General features: G+C 40.5%; 1 protein-coding gene across 3 annotated transcripts in view; it reads right to left on the bottom strand.

Annotated features, from left to right (window-relative positions):
- Positions 1-12,275, bottom strand: part of CUNH12orf4 (chromosome unknown C12orf4 homolog) — a 30,551-nt gene that overhangs the window by 12,760 nt on the left and 5,516 nt on the right. For all 3 annotated transcript variants that reach the window (XM_055609408.1, XM_055609411.1, XM_055609409.1), the window contains 7 exons: positions 11,322-11,503; positions 9,723-9,822; positions 9,510-9,631; positions 6,389-6,495; positions 5,862-6,059; positions 4,921-5,049; positions 1,242-1,316 (listed from right to left, as the gene is read on the bottom strand). In XM_055609408.1, the coding sequence (XP_055465383.1) occupies positions 1,242-1,316; positions 4,921-5,049; positions 5,862-6,059; positions 6,389-6,495; positions 9,510-9,631; positions 9,723-9,822; positions 11,322-11,503 (913 nt within the window). The remainder of the gene's footprint in view (positions 1-1,241; positions 1,317-4,920; positions 5,050-5,861; positions 6,060-6,388; positions 6,496-9,509; positions 9,632-9,722; positions 9,823-11,321; positions 11,504-12,275) is intronic.

Genomic DNA, 12,275 nt, shown 5'->3' with positions numbered 1-12,275 from the left:
AAATTTTTTAAATTAAAACTTAAAATTTTAGAAAAGTATGTGAACACAACATGATTTAAAATAAGTTTTGATGGGGATATTTTTCATCTCTTGTCAACATGCTGGCTATGGCAATTCAGACACTGTCAATATATGTGGTAGGCAGTTCAATACTCCTTTCCTGACGCATACTTAAGACATATCCTTCTTTGTTTAGTGGTAATAATGATAGTAACTCATGAGCTTTTTTTTTTTTTTTTTTTTTTTTTTGGTTGTTGTCAAGGAAGGAAACAGAATAAAGAGATGCAGGCACTTCCAAAACAGTAACAGCCAACGCACTCCTCGAAAGCCACAGTGTGATGACCCAGGTCATGGGCCTACAGAGAATAATAGATAAATGGTCTCCTGTTCCGCAGCGGGAGGAAACAGCCTGTGGTGATTCTAACATTATCCACGAGGGCAGGAGATGCGAAGGTGGGAGGAAACCTGGAGGCTGATGACCACAATTTGATGGGCTATGCCTTCCAAGATGAATGCAGAAATGGAAATGACTCTTCCTTAAATTAGTGACGTGGCCTGCATGTTCAAATCTGAGGAAGGAAATGTGACAAACTACCTAAAAGGGAATAGAAAACTATCAAGGAAGAGCTATTTCTGCGACTATAAAACCTACCATTATGTTTACGAGTTCACATTTTCAAAGCACACACAGGGCTTCCCAAGTGGTGCCTGGGTGTGTGAAGGACCATCTGAACCAGCAAGTGAGTTCAACCAGAAGGAAGACTGAGAGCTTGAGTTCCAGCTGTTGAATGTGTCCAGTAAAATAGGGGGAGGAGACACAGGCAGAAAGATGTGAGGGGAGATGTGAAGAAGCACCTACAGCAAATAGCCCTGCTGTAAGTTCAGCCACGTCCATCTCTGTGCACTACTGTTTATATCTTAGAGTAAAAACACCTCTTTGCTTATTCCTTAGTAACTAAGAAACAATATATAGGAGAAAATTAGAAATATAAAATCATAAACTGTAAATGCAACGTTGTGGGTTTTCTATATGGATCTAGAAGTCATTACTAGTATAAAAATGAGGCTTTACATTGGAGAACATCTGTGAACATGTTGTTATACACATACAAGTGCTGTTTTGATGGCATATATGGCTGAACATTTTATACATGAACACCATAAGAATGCATGTTTCAACTCTACTACTTTAATGTGTGAAAGTGTAAGAAAGCTATAATTTAAAACAAAACAACACTTACCAGGTAAAATATTTAAGTAGTTTCTCTCAGCATTCTTAGATTTATCATCACTTCCTCCATTTTGGTTTCCAGAATCTATTCATAAAAGAAAAAATACAACACAAAGAAATATCGTCACATATAAAAATATAGAATGCCTACTCCTTCAAAACAATCACAATAGTGGAAATGTACTATGTGCCTCTATGTTCCTGGCATTCTGCTCCATGCTTCTTATACAACTTAAAATTCACAAGCTCCGTGACCTTGCCTCTTTCCCTCCACCGCTTTCTTCTCCTCTCACTTTCTCTTTTCATACCTGGCATTGAACTCAGGGACTTGCAAACACTAAGAATGTGCACTATAATTTAGCTACCTCTCTTAAATTTTAATACAAGAGAAAAAAAGGCTTCAGTAAGTTGTTACAGAAGCAAGGGTGCACAGGTAAGAGGTGGGGTCAGCCTTGACCCCACATGGTTTGACCAGATTGGACTTGCCAACACTCTAGTTTTCTTCTGAGAAGTCAGGGCACTAAGTTAGCTGCACATAAAATAACTTCATTAGATAGTTGTGGTGTGGCCATCTTTATTTTTAGCCTCTGACTCACTGTGATTGATATAACCTGCTCTGGAGTACATAGACAGCTAGTAACACCAAGAATCATTTTGTATTCAGCACATTCCTTAAATTTACTGTTTCATCTGACACTATATACAACTGATTTCAAGCAGATATGTGATACTGTTTCAAGTAGAACTTTCTCAGACAGTCAGTAGTTTTTTGTTTTTGAGGCATACTTTCTTAGATAGAAAAATGTTGGTTAATGAAAGACATTTTGATTGAGCATACATTTTAAAGCCTGAACACATTATTCACATATATGTACATATTTTAATAAAAGATACACCTGGACTTTTTAAGAATTCTCTTGTCACAAATATAGAATGACTATCTCCTTTAAAAGTAGCTGTGTTTTAGGGGCTATATATTTACCCCAGTTGGATTAAAAACTATGTTGGAATCTATTTTGGAATGGCATTCCATATTAGCAAACAGTCAGACCTTCAAATTACTAAACAGAACACCCCAAAACATTAACTCCACAACTTAATAGTGTTGCCTAATGATTGTGCTGACAAGCTTACTCACATCAGTACGTCTTATAAACACACACATTTGCAACTAGTAGACAAAGTTGGAGTAGAACAGGTAGAGAGAATGCTCTGAGATGTTCATATGCATACTTTGTGTAACAAAGCAAAGCCTGACAGTCGACAAGCTTCAGATAAGCAGTGGGTTATAGCACAAATTGCAAGGAACAAATTCTCTATTTCTGACTACACAGGGAATGAACAAACAATCCCTAACAAAGAAACAAGACCCGGTGAATAGCACACTTTTCAGGGATGACTGTTTGGTACTGGACAATTGCTAGGGTTACTTTCATACTGATTTCCTGCTGCTTGGCTTTAGTCTGAACATAATAACTGTTGCTACAGTAGAGCCACAGTTACCTTTGGTAAAGAGATGCATCAGGGACCAGTGGCTGGCACTGTAAATACCAATGGAGTACATGTGCCCTGTGACCACAGACATGTTTACTCCTTACACAAGTGCTCCATGATTCATGCACAATGTTATTTATACACTGCTACTTACAATTAAAAAATGAAGAATAGGGTTGAAGTGATGGCTCAGTGGTTAAGAACACTGCCTGCTCTTTCCAGGTCCCGAGTTCAATTCCCAGCAACCACATGATGGCTTACAACCATCTATACCGGGATTTGAGGCACCCTTCTGGCAAGCAAGTGTAAATGCAGATAGAGTACTCGTACACATAAAATAAATAAATAAGTAAATCTTTAAAAAATAAAATAAAATAATGAAGAATAAATGCCTACTAATAAGGGACTGACTAGTGCCAGGTACCCTACAATGCACTACTAACTAACAGCAAACAGACACGAGGGAACTTTCTGGACTGACTAGATGACCAACAGGGCAGGTCCTTTATGCAAACGCTCTTAGAACATACACAAATGCATGTGGAACTGCCTACATGGAGAGTGTCATTGTGTCAAAAGAAGAACTACATACATCATGCTTCTACACACACCAAATATCTGGAAGACAGGGGCAAGACAGGACAGAAAGGAGGGGCAGCAGTCCACTTTCATCTGCAGCTTTCCTTTCTGTGGTCTCAGTTGCCCACCTCAATTGTGCTCCAGAAATATCAAACGAAAATTCCAAAGATAATAATCAATATGTTCGCAACTGCACGCCACCCCAAGTAACAAGATGAAGTGTCAGGTGACTATGTTCGGCTCCATTCAACATGCCACGTCCCCTGACCAGGGTATTTTCAGTGCACATTCTACCTGAACTGTGTTGTCAGATCAAATGTCAGAATTGGTGTGCTCAAATAGCTTTTGTTTTGTTTAACAAGAGCCTGAAAGCTTGAGACCAATGATACTAACAATTCAGATGTGACAAAGAGAAGCCATTTAAGTGCTTCCCATTACTGAGAGGTGAAAACTTATCACAGATCTATATGTGTAGGAGAAACTACAGTGGATGCAAGTTCACTTCTGCCTGTAGCTCACAGCATATTTTGGTGCTCCTGGAACACCGTCCGGAAGGAGGATGCTTATACTCTAGAACAGCTGAACTAAGAGAAGAGAGTAACAATTAACATGGGATGGAGAGAAAATCAGGAGATACTGTCAAAGGAAGGGAAGTTTGTTCCACAGGTTGAGTAAGCTTCGAAGAGCTGATGCACAAAACTACGATGGGACCATGAGCCACTACGTATGTGAAGCAAGACATAGGCCTACATGTTCTCACCAAAGGGGACCAAGCAGCAGCTTCTCAGGTGACAGACTTTGAGATGATTGGTGCTGCTATGACTTGAAGATAAAATAAACCTCACTGGCTCAGGATTTAAGTGCCAGCTTCCCAATTGGTAGCACTACTTCTGGAAGGTTCCAGAAATGCAGAAGTTAGGTCAGAGGTGGAGGAAGTAGGAACACTTAATATATTTAAAAACATTTCTAATAACATTTCTAGGTAATCTGAAAGGATGTTGGATGTTGTATTGTGGATATAAGGGATACAAGGGAAAAAGGTCATTCAACGACACTAGTTTGTTTGTTTGTTTCTTTCTTTCTCTCTAGAACAACCAAAATGATGCTGAAGTAAAAAAATCAAAGCTGGAACAGGGGCGAGGTGTACCTAGAGGAACAGCACAGGCATGGCATGTGAAGGGCTGCATCCCTAGCACCACACAGTTTGGTTCCATTCTGACTCTGATTCCAGTGCCCTTTATAAACATGATCTGCCTATTTGAGATGGCTTGGATCAAAAGCAAACTTTTCAAATGCTCTTACTTTAACTATGGCAATAATCTTTTAAAATGGTTTTCACTAAAAATCTTGAAAGAAAATCAACCAAAAAAAAAAGAAAAAAAAAGAAAGAAAAATAAAGAAAGAAAAGAAAAAGGAAACTGGGAAAGACCCCTAGCTTCTGAAGATATTAAATGTTGTTCCTCCTCTCTCCCAAGACCCAGCACTGTGCGCTTCTGCGTGCTTCTGTGCTCACTCACTCAGTTGAGAAACTTCAGTTTCTCAATCACCTCCAGGCAGCAGGGGCCCAGGTGGGAAGAAGGGGGCAAGAGTAAAGCCAGTTCTAAGGCTTTACTGACCTCGAGCCTCCTTGCACTTGGTCCTGCGCTGGGTTCTCGCATATAGCGCCACCTGCTGGACGACCTCCAGTTGCTCTTCAATCCGCGGGAAGTGGAAGTCTGTGCATTCTTGGCAAACTGTGGCAAAATCTAAGGGATCCAAAGTGTGGATAAGCTTCTAAATGTGAACCATCAAATATCTTAACAACGAATTATAGAAAATTAGCTCTAAGAAAGAGAATGAAGTTTGTAAATATGATTTCTTATTGTTTGTATTAACTGCACATTAAGTTAGGGTACAATGATTTCCACCAACACTTCACTGTCAAGAGTAAAACAATCAGCAGAGGAGAACATTCTAATACAACTCCATGTCTTCTTTAAATACCAGACACTTTGATCATAATCTATCCACCATCTCTACAAATGATAATGTGTTGGTTTTGTTTAACTTGGGAGGAACGGGAGACACTGGGTAAACTAAATTTACTCAGGAGGACTTCTAAAATGAAAATGCTTCTAAAATGAAAATGAATTTATAGTTGAATTATTATTTTTACTTCAGCCTGAAACAAGAGTCTTCTTCTACAGGAGCATTGCACATACTATCTTAGGAAGAATTAAATATCACCGAGCTGTTTATAAATGTTAAAGTAGTCAGGGCTGTGCATTTTCTTTGCTGTCCACCTGAATTAGAAATGGTCAGGACTGGGGATGTTTGTGACGTACTGAAACACTGCAGCCATTTAAAACTGCCAAGTTTCTCATAATTCCTTCATGAAAATGATTTTATTTGAAAGCTGATATAGTGGCTCATGTCTGTTAGTCCAGCACTTAGGAAGCAGAGGTAGGAGGGCCGCTTTGAGTTCAAGATCAACATGGGCTACAGTGTGAGATAACGTTACAAAAACAGTATTACAAGGAGAAATCTAGTGAGATAAATATGTAGGATGTCTGCTTACCTCTTTTGATGCCGCTGTATGAATTAATCCGATTATCTACTAGCAAGACTAGGCCACAGAGCGATGTGGAGTAAAGCGACAGAGCCGTCTGCAGCCGGTGCAGCTTCACACCGCTCCCATGAGTCCTTTTGTGTTTGCAGAAGTCCAGCATGTCTGCTCTCAGCAATCGCAGATTGTGCATGGTCTTCAGCTGGGCCCCTAGGGGTGGACAGCATTACAGAGAAATACTGAGACAGCTACAGAAATCCTGTAACAGATGCCAACTTCTGTGGCAAGACTAGAGAAATCCATATTCCAAACGATAACTGAAAGTGGGCTCTTCAGCTTCCCATTTTAATAGACATCATACTTTATCTGTAAATATCTAAGCTGAAACATAAAACATATAGCACACAAAATCTAGGCTTTCGTGCAGTAGAACACAACTTGGGATTAGAAATAATGGGTTTATTCTGCCCATATGCAGGAATCTGTACTCCCGAGGAACAGTCCAGATGTTCCTTGTAGCAGGTAAAGTGCTTCCATACCCAAATGAATGGTAAAGCTCTCTTCCAATTTCCTCTGCTCATCGTAAATCCTTCCAATGGCGTCTGTAGATTCTCGGAACTGACTTGGCTGAACTTTAATTTCTTCACTGAAATTAAGACAATTACTGTTATGCTCTTATTGTATAGTCATCAGAATTTTTTTTTTTTTTCTCAGAGCAAAATACGCTCAGGTAGCTGTGGGTGTAGCTTAATAGTAGATGGCTTGACCCACAATAAGTGACAAAAAACAAGATTCCATTGCTGGGAGAAGAGCAACGGCATAGACAGGACTTACTCCATGGCACAGGTGTGCAAAGACTGCTGGATGCCAAGGATGGAGCAGTGTGCAGAGAAAGTCTCTTAAGTCCCTGGTTCCACTCAGGCGGAGCACCATCCGGCTACTACCATAAAAAAATGAAGCCTACTAGGCACTACTAGGTTACATGGCGAGTCTGCTGCCTGCTGACAAGACGTGGACAACCTTGACAGTGACAGTTAACTTCTGTACAGAATTGCTATTCGGCTAATACATCCCTCTTTCAACACGGCTGTACTATGTAGCAGCTCATACAGGACCAGGCTGGACTCAAATACAGAGATCTACCTGTCTCTGCTCAAGTGCTGGGATTACGCTAGGTGTGTGCAGCCACCACCAAGCCAAACCTCTTAATCTGGTACCTTCAATATGGAGGAGGAGGAGGAGGAGGAGGAGGAGGAGGAGGAGGAGGAGGAGGAGGAGGAGGAGGAAGGGTTGGGTATAGCAGTACACACCTATAATTCCAGCACAGAAAAGAAGGTTGCTGGTAGTTCAGGGCCAGGCTGGACTACCTGAATGACAAAGTCTGCTTTTAAAAGACATAAGTAAAAAAATGAAAAAAGAAGACACAGAAGAGGAGCAAGTGTCTACAAACTATATATCTGATGATAAACATGCATCCAAAGTTTAAACATTTACAAAGACATGTGCACAAACACACATAACTTTCACAGCTCTATAATAAGAAAATATAAAAAAGAGACACAGATATAAAATTATCACATTAAAAACTCTTCAACATATTAGCCATCAGGGAAACACACAGTGAACTTGGAATGAGAGGTCACAGTAATGCCCATCAGAATGGCTCAATGCACTGAAAGTGCTGAAAAAGGCTGCAGCACAGCTGCCACTCAGAGAGGTTGACAGGGGATGGTGAGAGGACAACGTGCTGAATATAATGAGAAAATGGCGTGTCTTGACTGTGGTGACAGCTTTATGAAGGTCACAATTCCTTAATCTCTGCTCCATTAAAACAGGTGAAGAGACTCTAGCCAGGGGCCCCTAACAATGGTGCCCAATGTCATCAGGAAGCAGCCAGAGAGAATGACTACTTACCCAACACCCACTGACCGAATAGTAAAACAAAAAAGTGGGAACAAAGGCACTCTGGCCAGCCTGAGTGCAGCAAACATGGTTCTGGCAGGCCTTGCCCTTCTCCCCTCTGCCTTCGTAAAAACCATTAGATTATATTCCTAAAGTTAGCCACCAAGGTCTATTCTCTTATTTGGCCACTTTCTCCTCCTGTGACTGACTACTAAGATCCAGTTACCAAAGTATTGAAGCCTAGCAATCAAAAGCGCCCTCTGTCTCACCTAATTCATCTTAATATGGAGTTTCTCCTTTTAGCTTTATAAACTGCCATTTTCTGCCATGTCTGTCTCCTCTCCATGCAGAGGCAGTCCTTTGCCCTCTGGGACAACTACTCCTTCACACTCTCCCTTGTTCCTTTCCCCTTCTCCCTCATCCTCTTTGTCTCCTCCTGTTGTCTTTTATTCCCTGACCTTTGTCCCTCTGGGGCAAATAAACCTTTTGTGTTGAAAATTGGTCTTTGGGGTCCGGAGCTAACAGCACCCCTTCAACAGGAGGACTTTACTTCATGTCATTTATCTCTCAATAAACCTAGTTTTCCAGGAGTCAAAAACAGAATTTCTACTGCTTGAGGAAGTACCTACCAAAGACAGTAACAGTAAAAACATTTTCCCCAAGGTAAAACTGCTTCAGAAGCAGCAGCCACAGCCCAGAATTTACACAGTGAGTCGACCAAGACATCGAGCCTTCAAAGCACAGCAGCAAAGGGTTGGGTGGCTTTTGTAGCAAGTACTTTTCAGCTTCCTTAAATCCATGGCTTTTAAATACCTTTGCCTACAACATATGGCATGTGCTCTACATGCGGGCACTCGTGCACAGAAAGCCCAACACATGGTGTGCTCTGACCCCTGAACCCAACGTTTAAAGTACCTATGTTGTCCCTAAAAGTCAGGAGCAGTTTGGGAAAACAGTGAAGCAAATGAAAGACCATCATTTGCAGGGAAGAGATAATAAAATTGCCATGGGAAGGTTTTACCACCTATTTTCTTGTGTATGGAGGTGTGCATGCAAAGCTGTGCACGTGTGTGTACAAACTCAGATCTTCCCTTTACCAACTGAGCTGAACAGTGCTCTTTACCAGCCTGACTGAACAGTGCTCTGTCTGTTCATCCATTCACTCCAATACTTACCGAACATTTCATGTTTGCAACTGTCTGGAGTGCTTGGCAAGTAGCTGTCAGGGTGTACAAAGCAAACAAGTACCCCCCCCCCCCCGCTAAACAAACACACACACAAAGGAAGGAAGGAAGGAAGGAAGGAAGGAAGGAAGGAAGGAAGGAAGGAAGGAAGGAAGGAAGGAAGGAAGGGTAAACAAACTTATCCTCGAGGTAAGAGTAGTGGGAGACTGACATTCCATAAAGACAGTGCTCGTCCAAAGGAGACATGTGATAGCATACTCTGGAAATAGGTTTACTGTACTTAGAGAACTTTTATCTTTCTGCTTAGTGGTATCTGGAACTCATCCAGTCATGGCAAGTATAATTAAAAATGCCTTAGGATGCTGAGGCTGGAAGATTTCCCTGAATTCAAGGCCAACCTAGGTTAAATGCTAAGTTTGAGTTCAGCAGAGCTATATAATGAGACTGTCTCAAAAAATAAAAAGTATAAAATCTTGGATTTTCTTTGCCAAACATATACAACCAACAAGGCTCAATTTTAGAACAGATATCCATAGTGATGGATATACACTTAAGAACAGCTGGGGATCAGTACCTGAGAGAACTGTTGTTGGGGTTTTTGAGGTCCTGGTGAAGTTTTATCACCCATTCCTGATACTCTTGCTTCTGGATGGCTGTAGACTGTTTCAGCTCATTTGACCACTTATTCTCTAGGTCCTAAATACAGAGTGTGACAACTGTTTAATTTTTCACAAAAAAACCCCCCACACATAATAAATCTAACGGTATTATATTTCATTTCACTTACTTGCTGGGATTCAAAATGCTGGGCAGCCAGTGAATTTACATCTTGATCTGTAAGTGATTTCCCCAATTCCTGCATCACTTTTTCCATTTCAATACCTTGTCTAAAACACAAGTTAACAAATAAAATATACTCATCAAACATGTAGGGTATACAACCACTTTAGTCCTTTGAATAAAATGAAAACATAATTTTTGTTTTATGACAGATAACATATCTAAGAATTAAAACTCCAACATATTTAAAATACTGAGTCCTTGAAAATGAGTCTGTGAATACTGATGGTTATGTCTTCCAGTATCAACCATGTATCATATGCAACCAAATCATGATTCTGAGCTTAATGCATAATTGACAAGAGTCAAAATCTAAGTGAACTTTCAGTGACTATAATAGTGCCAATTCCTTCTCATTTGCAGAGTTCCTCAAAGAAAATACTCTATAACCCTAGCCTAAGCAGATTTTCCATGAAGTACATGTGAACTGACATGAGCTCAGTGCTGAAAGCTAGAAACTATATCCAGAAACTGCCAATTAGGTTTGAAAAGACAAACTGTTAAGCCACACAATTACTTTTAAGGAGTAATAGAAAATACAACCTGATGATGATATAGCCTAGCAACTGTCTTCATTTACCTAAAGAAACAACGGACTGAACTGGTTTTCCTACAGGAGAAGCTGATCAATGGTGTTAGAAGTGCGGACAGCAGTTATTTAGGGTGAAAGCAAGCATAGGGAAGCTTCTGTATTGCTAGAAACGGCCCATTTCTTGATTGGGTGGCTACAAGGGTCGGCTTGCTGTAACAGCTTTAACAGAGCTGTACTTCTACAAGTTATTGTTTGTTCTGACTGCACTAATGAATCAGTTTATTAAAATCTCAAGTTTAAAAGTTTCTTTTCATACAAACACATGCAAAATTTGTTTAGTCGGATGCCTAGTACTTACAGAAAAGCTAAGAGTGGTGGTGCACATCTGTACCTCTAGTGCGAGGGAGGCAGAGACAGGAAGATCCCTGGAAGCCCATTAGCCAGACAGTCTGGCCAAACAGATAAGCTCCAAGTTCAGTGAGGGACCCTGTCTCCAAAAATATGGTGCACAAAGACTGGCAGGTTTTTTTTTTTACTTATTCTGAAAAGTATATCCAAGAAAGCACTGTTTGCATGCTGTCGTAGGAAGACTATACAGAAAGAATTCAACTCTTATTAAAATTTTCTTGGTAAGATCCTAGGGTTATTTTTATTTCCTTCCTAACGTGGGAAGCCTACAAGATAACTGGAAGTCACCGTGGCCTAGACGAAGGCAATCCAGAAGTTCGGAGTAGGGGCAGAGCAAGGAGGAGTGCTCATAGTTTTGAAGTCACATCTACTGCATTAAAATTTTAGTTTGGCCTTGGATAAATTCCTGGATTTATGTAAGCTAAGGTTTTCTCACCTGCAAAATGAACATACTAATTGTAGAACTTAGGTAAAGATCAAAGAAGATAGTTTGTTTGAAGCACTTTTGACAGTGTTTAATTTTATAAACGTGCCAACAGCCTGTCCTACAGGTTATCAAATTTTACAATGTAACATTTAATTTATAAAACAAGAAATGAGTATTACCTCTCTCGTAATTTTTTCAGCTCCACATCTCTTTCACCAATCAGTTCTGAGATGCTAACAAAGTAATTATGTTCCAGATTTAGGAGAGTTTCAGAGGCCGGGGAATGGATTAGGTCATGGTACACATCTGCAAAATCTTCGTCCCAGTTAGGCTCCTCTGGCCTTGCATGCTCTAAGGTAGTCTGTGAAAGGACACACACATCCAGCCATGACAGAACATCTTATTTCACACAGTACTGGAGAAGTATGGATATTATAACTGTGCTTTTGCACATCAGACAGGGACACAGAGACCTCCATTTACACCCATGTGCATGTTATCATAGAATTGTCTGAATATAAAAAAAGAAGATGGAGAGGTGTGACCTAAGTTGTTATTGTGAGTTGCCTAGGAAAAGAAATGAGGTACTCCTACAGAGCAAGGGATGGGAGTGCCCACAAGAGTAAAAAGTCAGTATGTCATGACCCCATTTCCATACACAATGCCTATGTGTGCCTGTACAGAGGGATGAACAACAAAGCTAACGGTATCCATATCAGCATGACGGAACTTCTCACAACCACTAACTTGAGTTGCTAACTTGAGTTGTATTTGAATGTATTTTATGATTAATGTCTTAATTGGAATTACTATGGCAATAATGAAACACTAGGACCAAAGCAACTCATGGAGGAAAGGGTTCATTTCACTCAGAGTTCCAGTTTATTATCAAAAGAATTCAAACAGCGCAGGAACCTGGAGGCAGGAGCTGATGTAGAGGCCATGGAGGCCTGCTGCCTACTGGCTTGCTCCTCATGGCTTGCTCAGCCTGCTTCCTTATGGAACCCAGGACCACCAGCCCAGGAATGGCATCACTCACAATGGGCTGGGCCCTCACCCAGTAATCACTAATTAAAAAAATGCCCTAGAGGCTAGCCAACAAAAAGATCTATGAAAAGATTTCCTTCCTTCCT

Source organism: Psammomys obesus, unplaced genomic scaffold (genome assembly GCF_907164565.1).
Source record: "Psammomys obesus unplaced genomic scaffold, mPsaObe1.curated_primary_1811, whole genome shotgun sequence".
NCBI classification, from domain to species: domain Eukaryota; kingdom Metazoa; phylum Chordata; class Mammalia; order Rodentia; family Muridae; genus Psammomys; species Psammomys obesus.
Note: the sequence above shows the minus strand (reverse complement) of the source record. Positions and strands in the feature narration are given on the sequence as shown.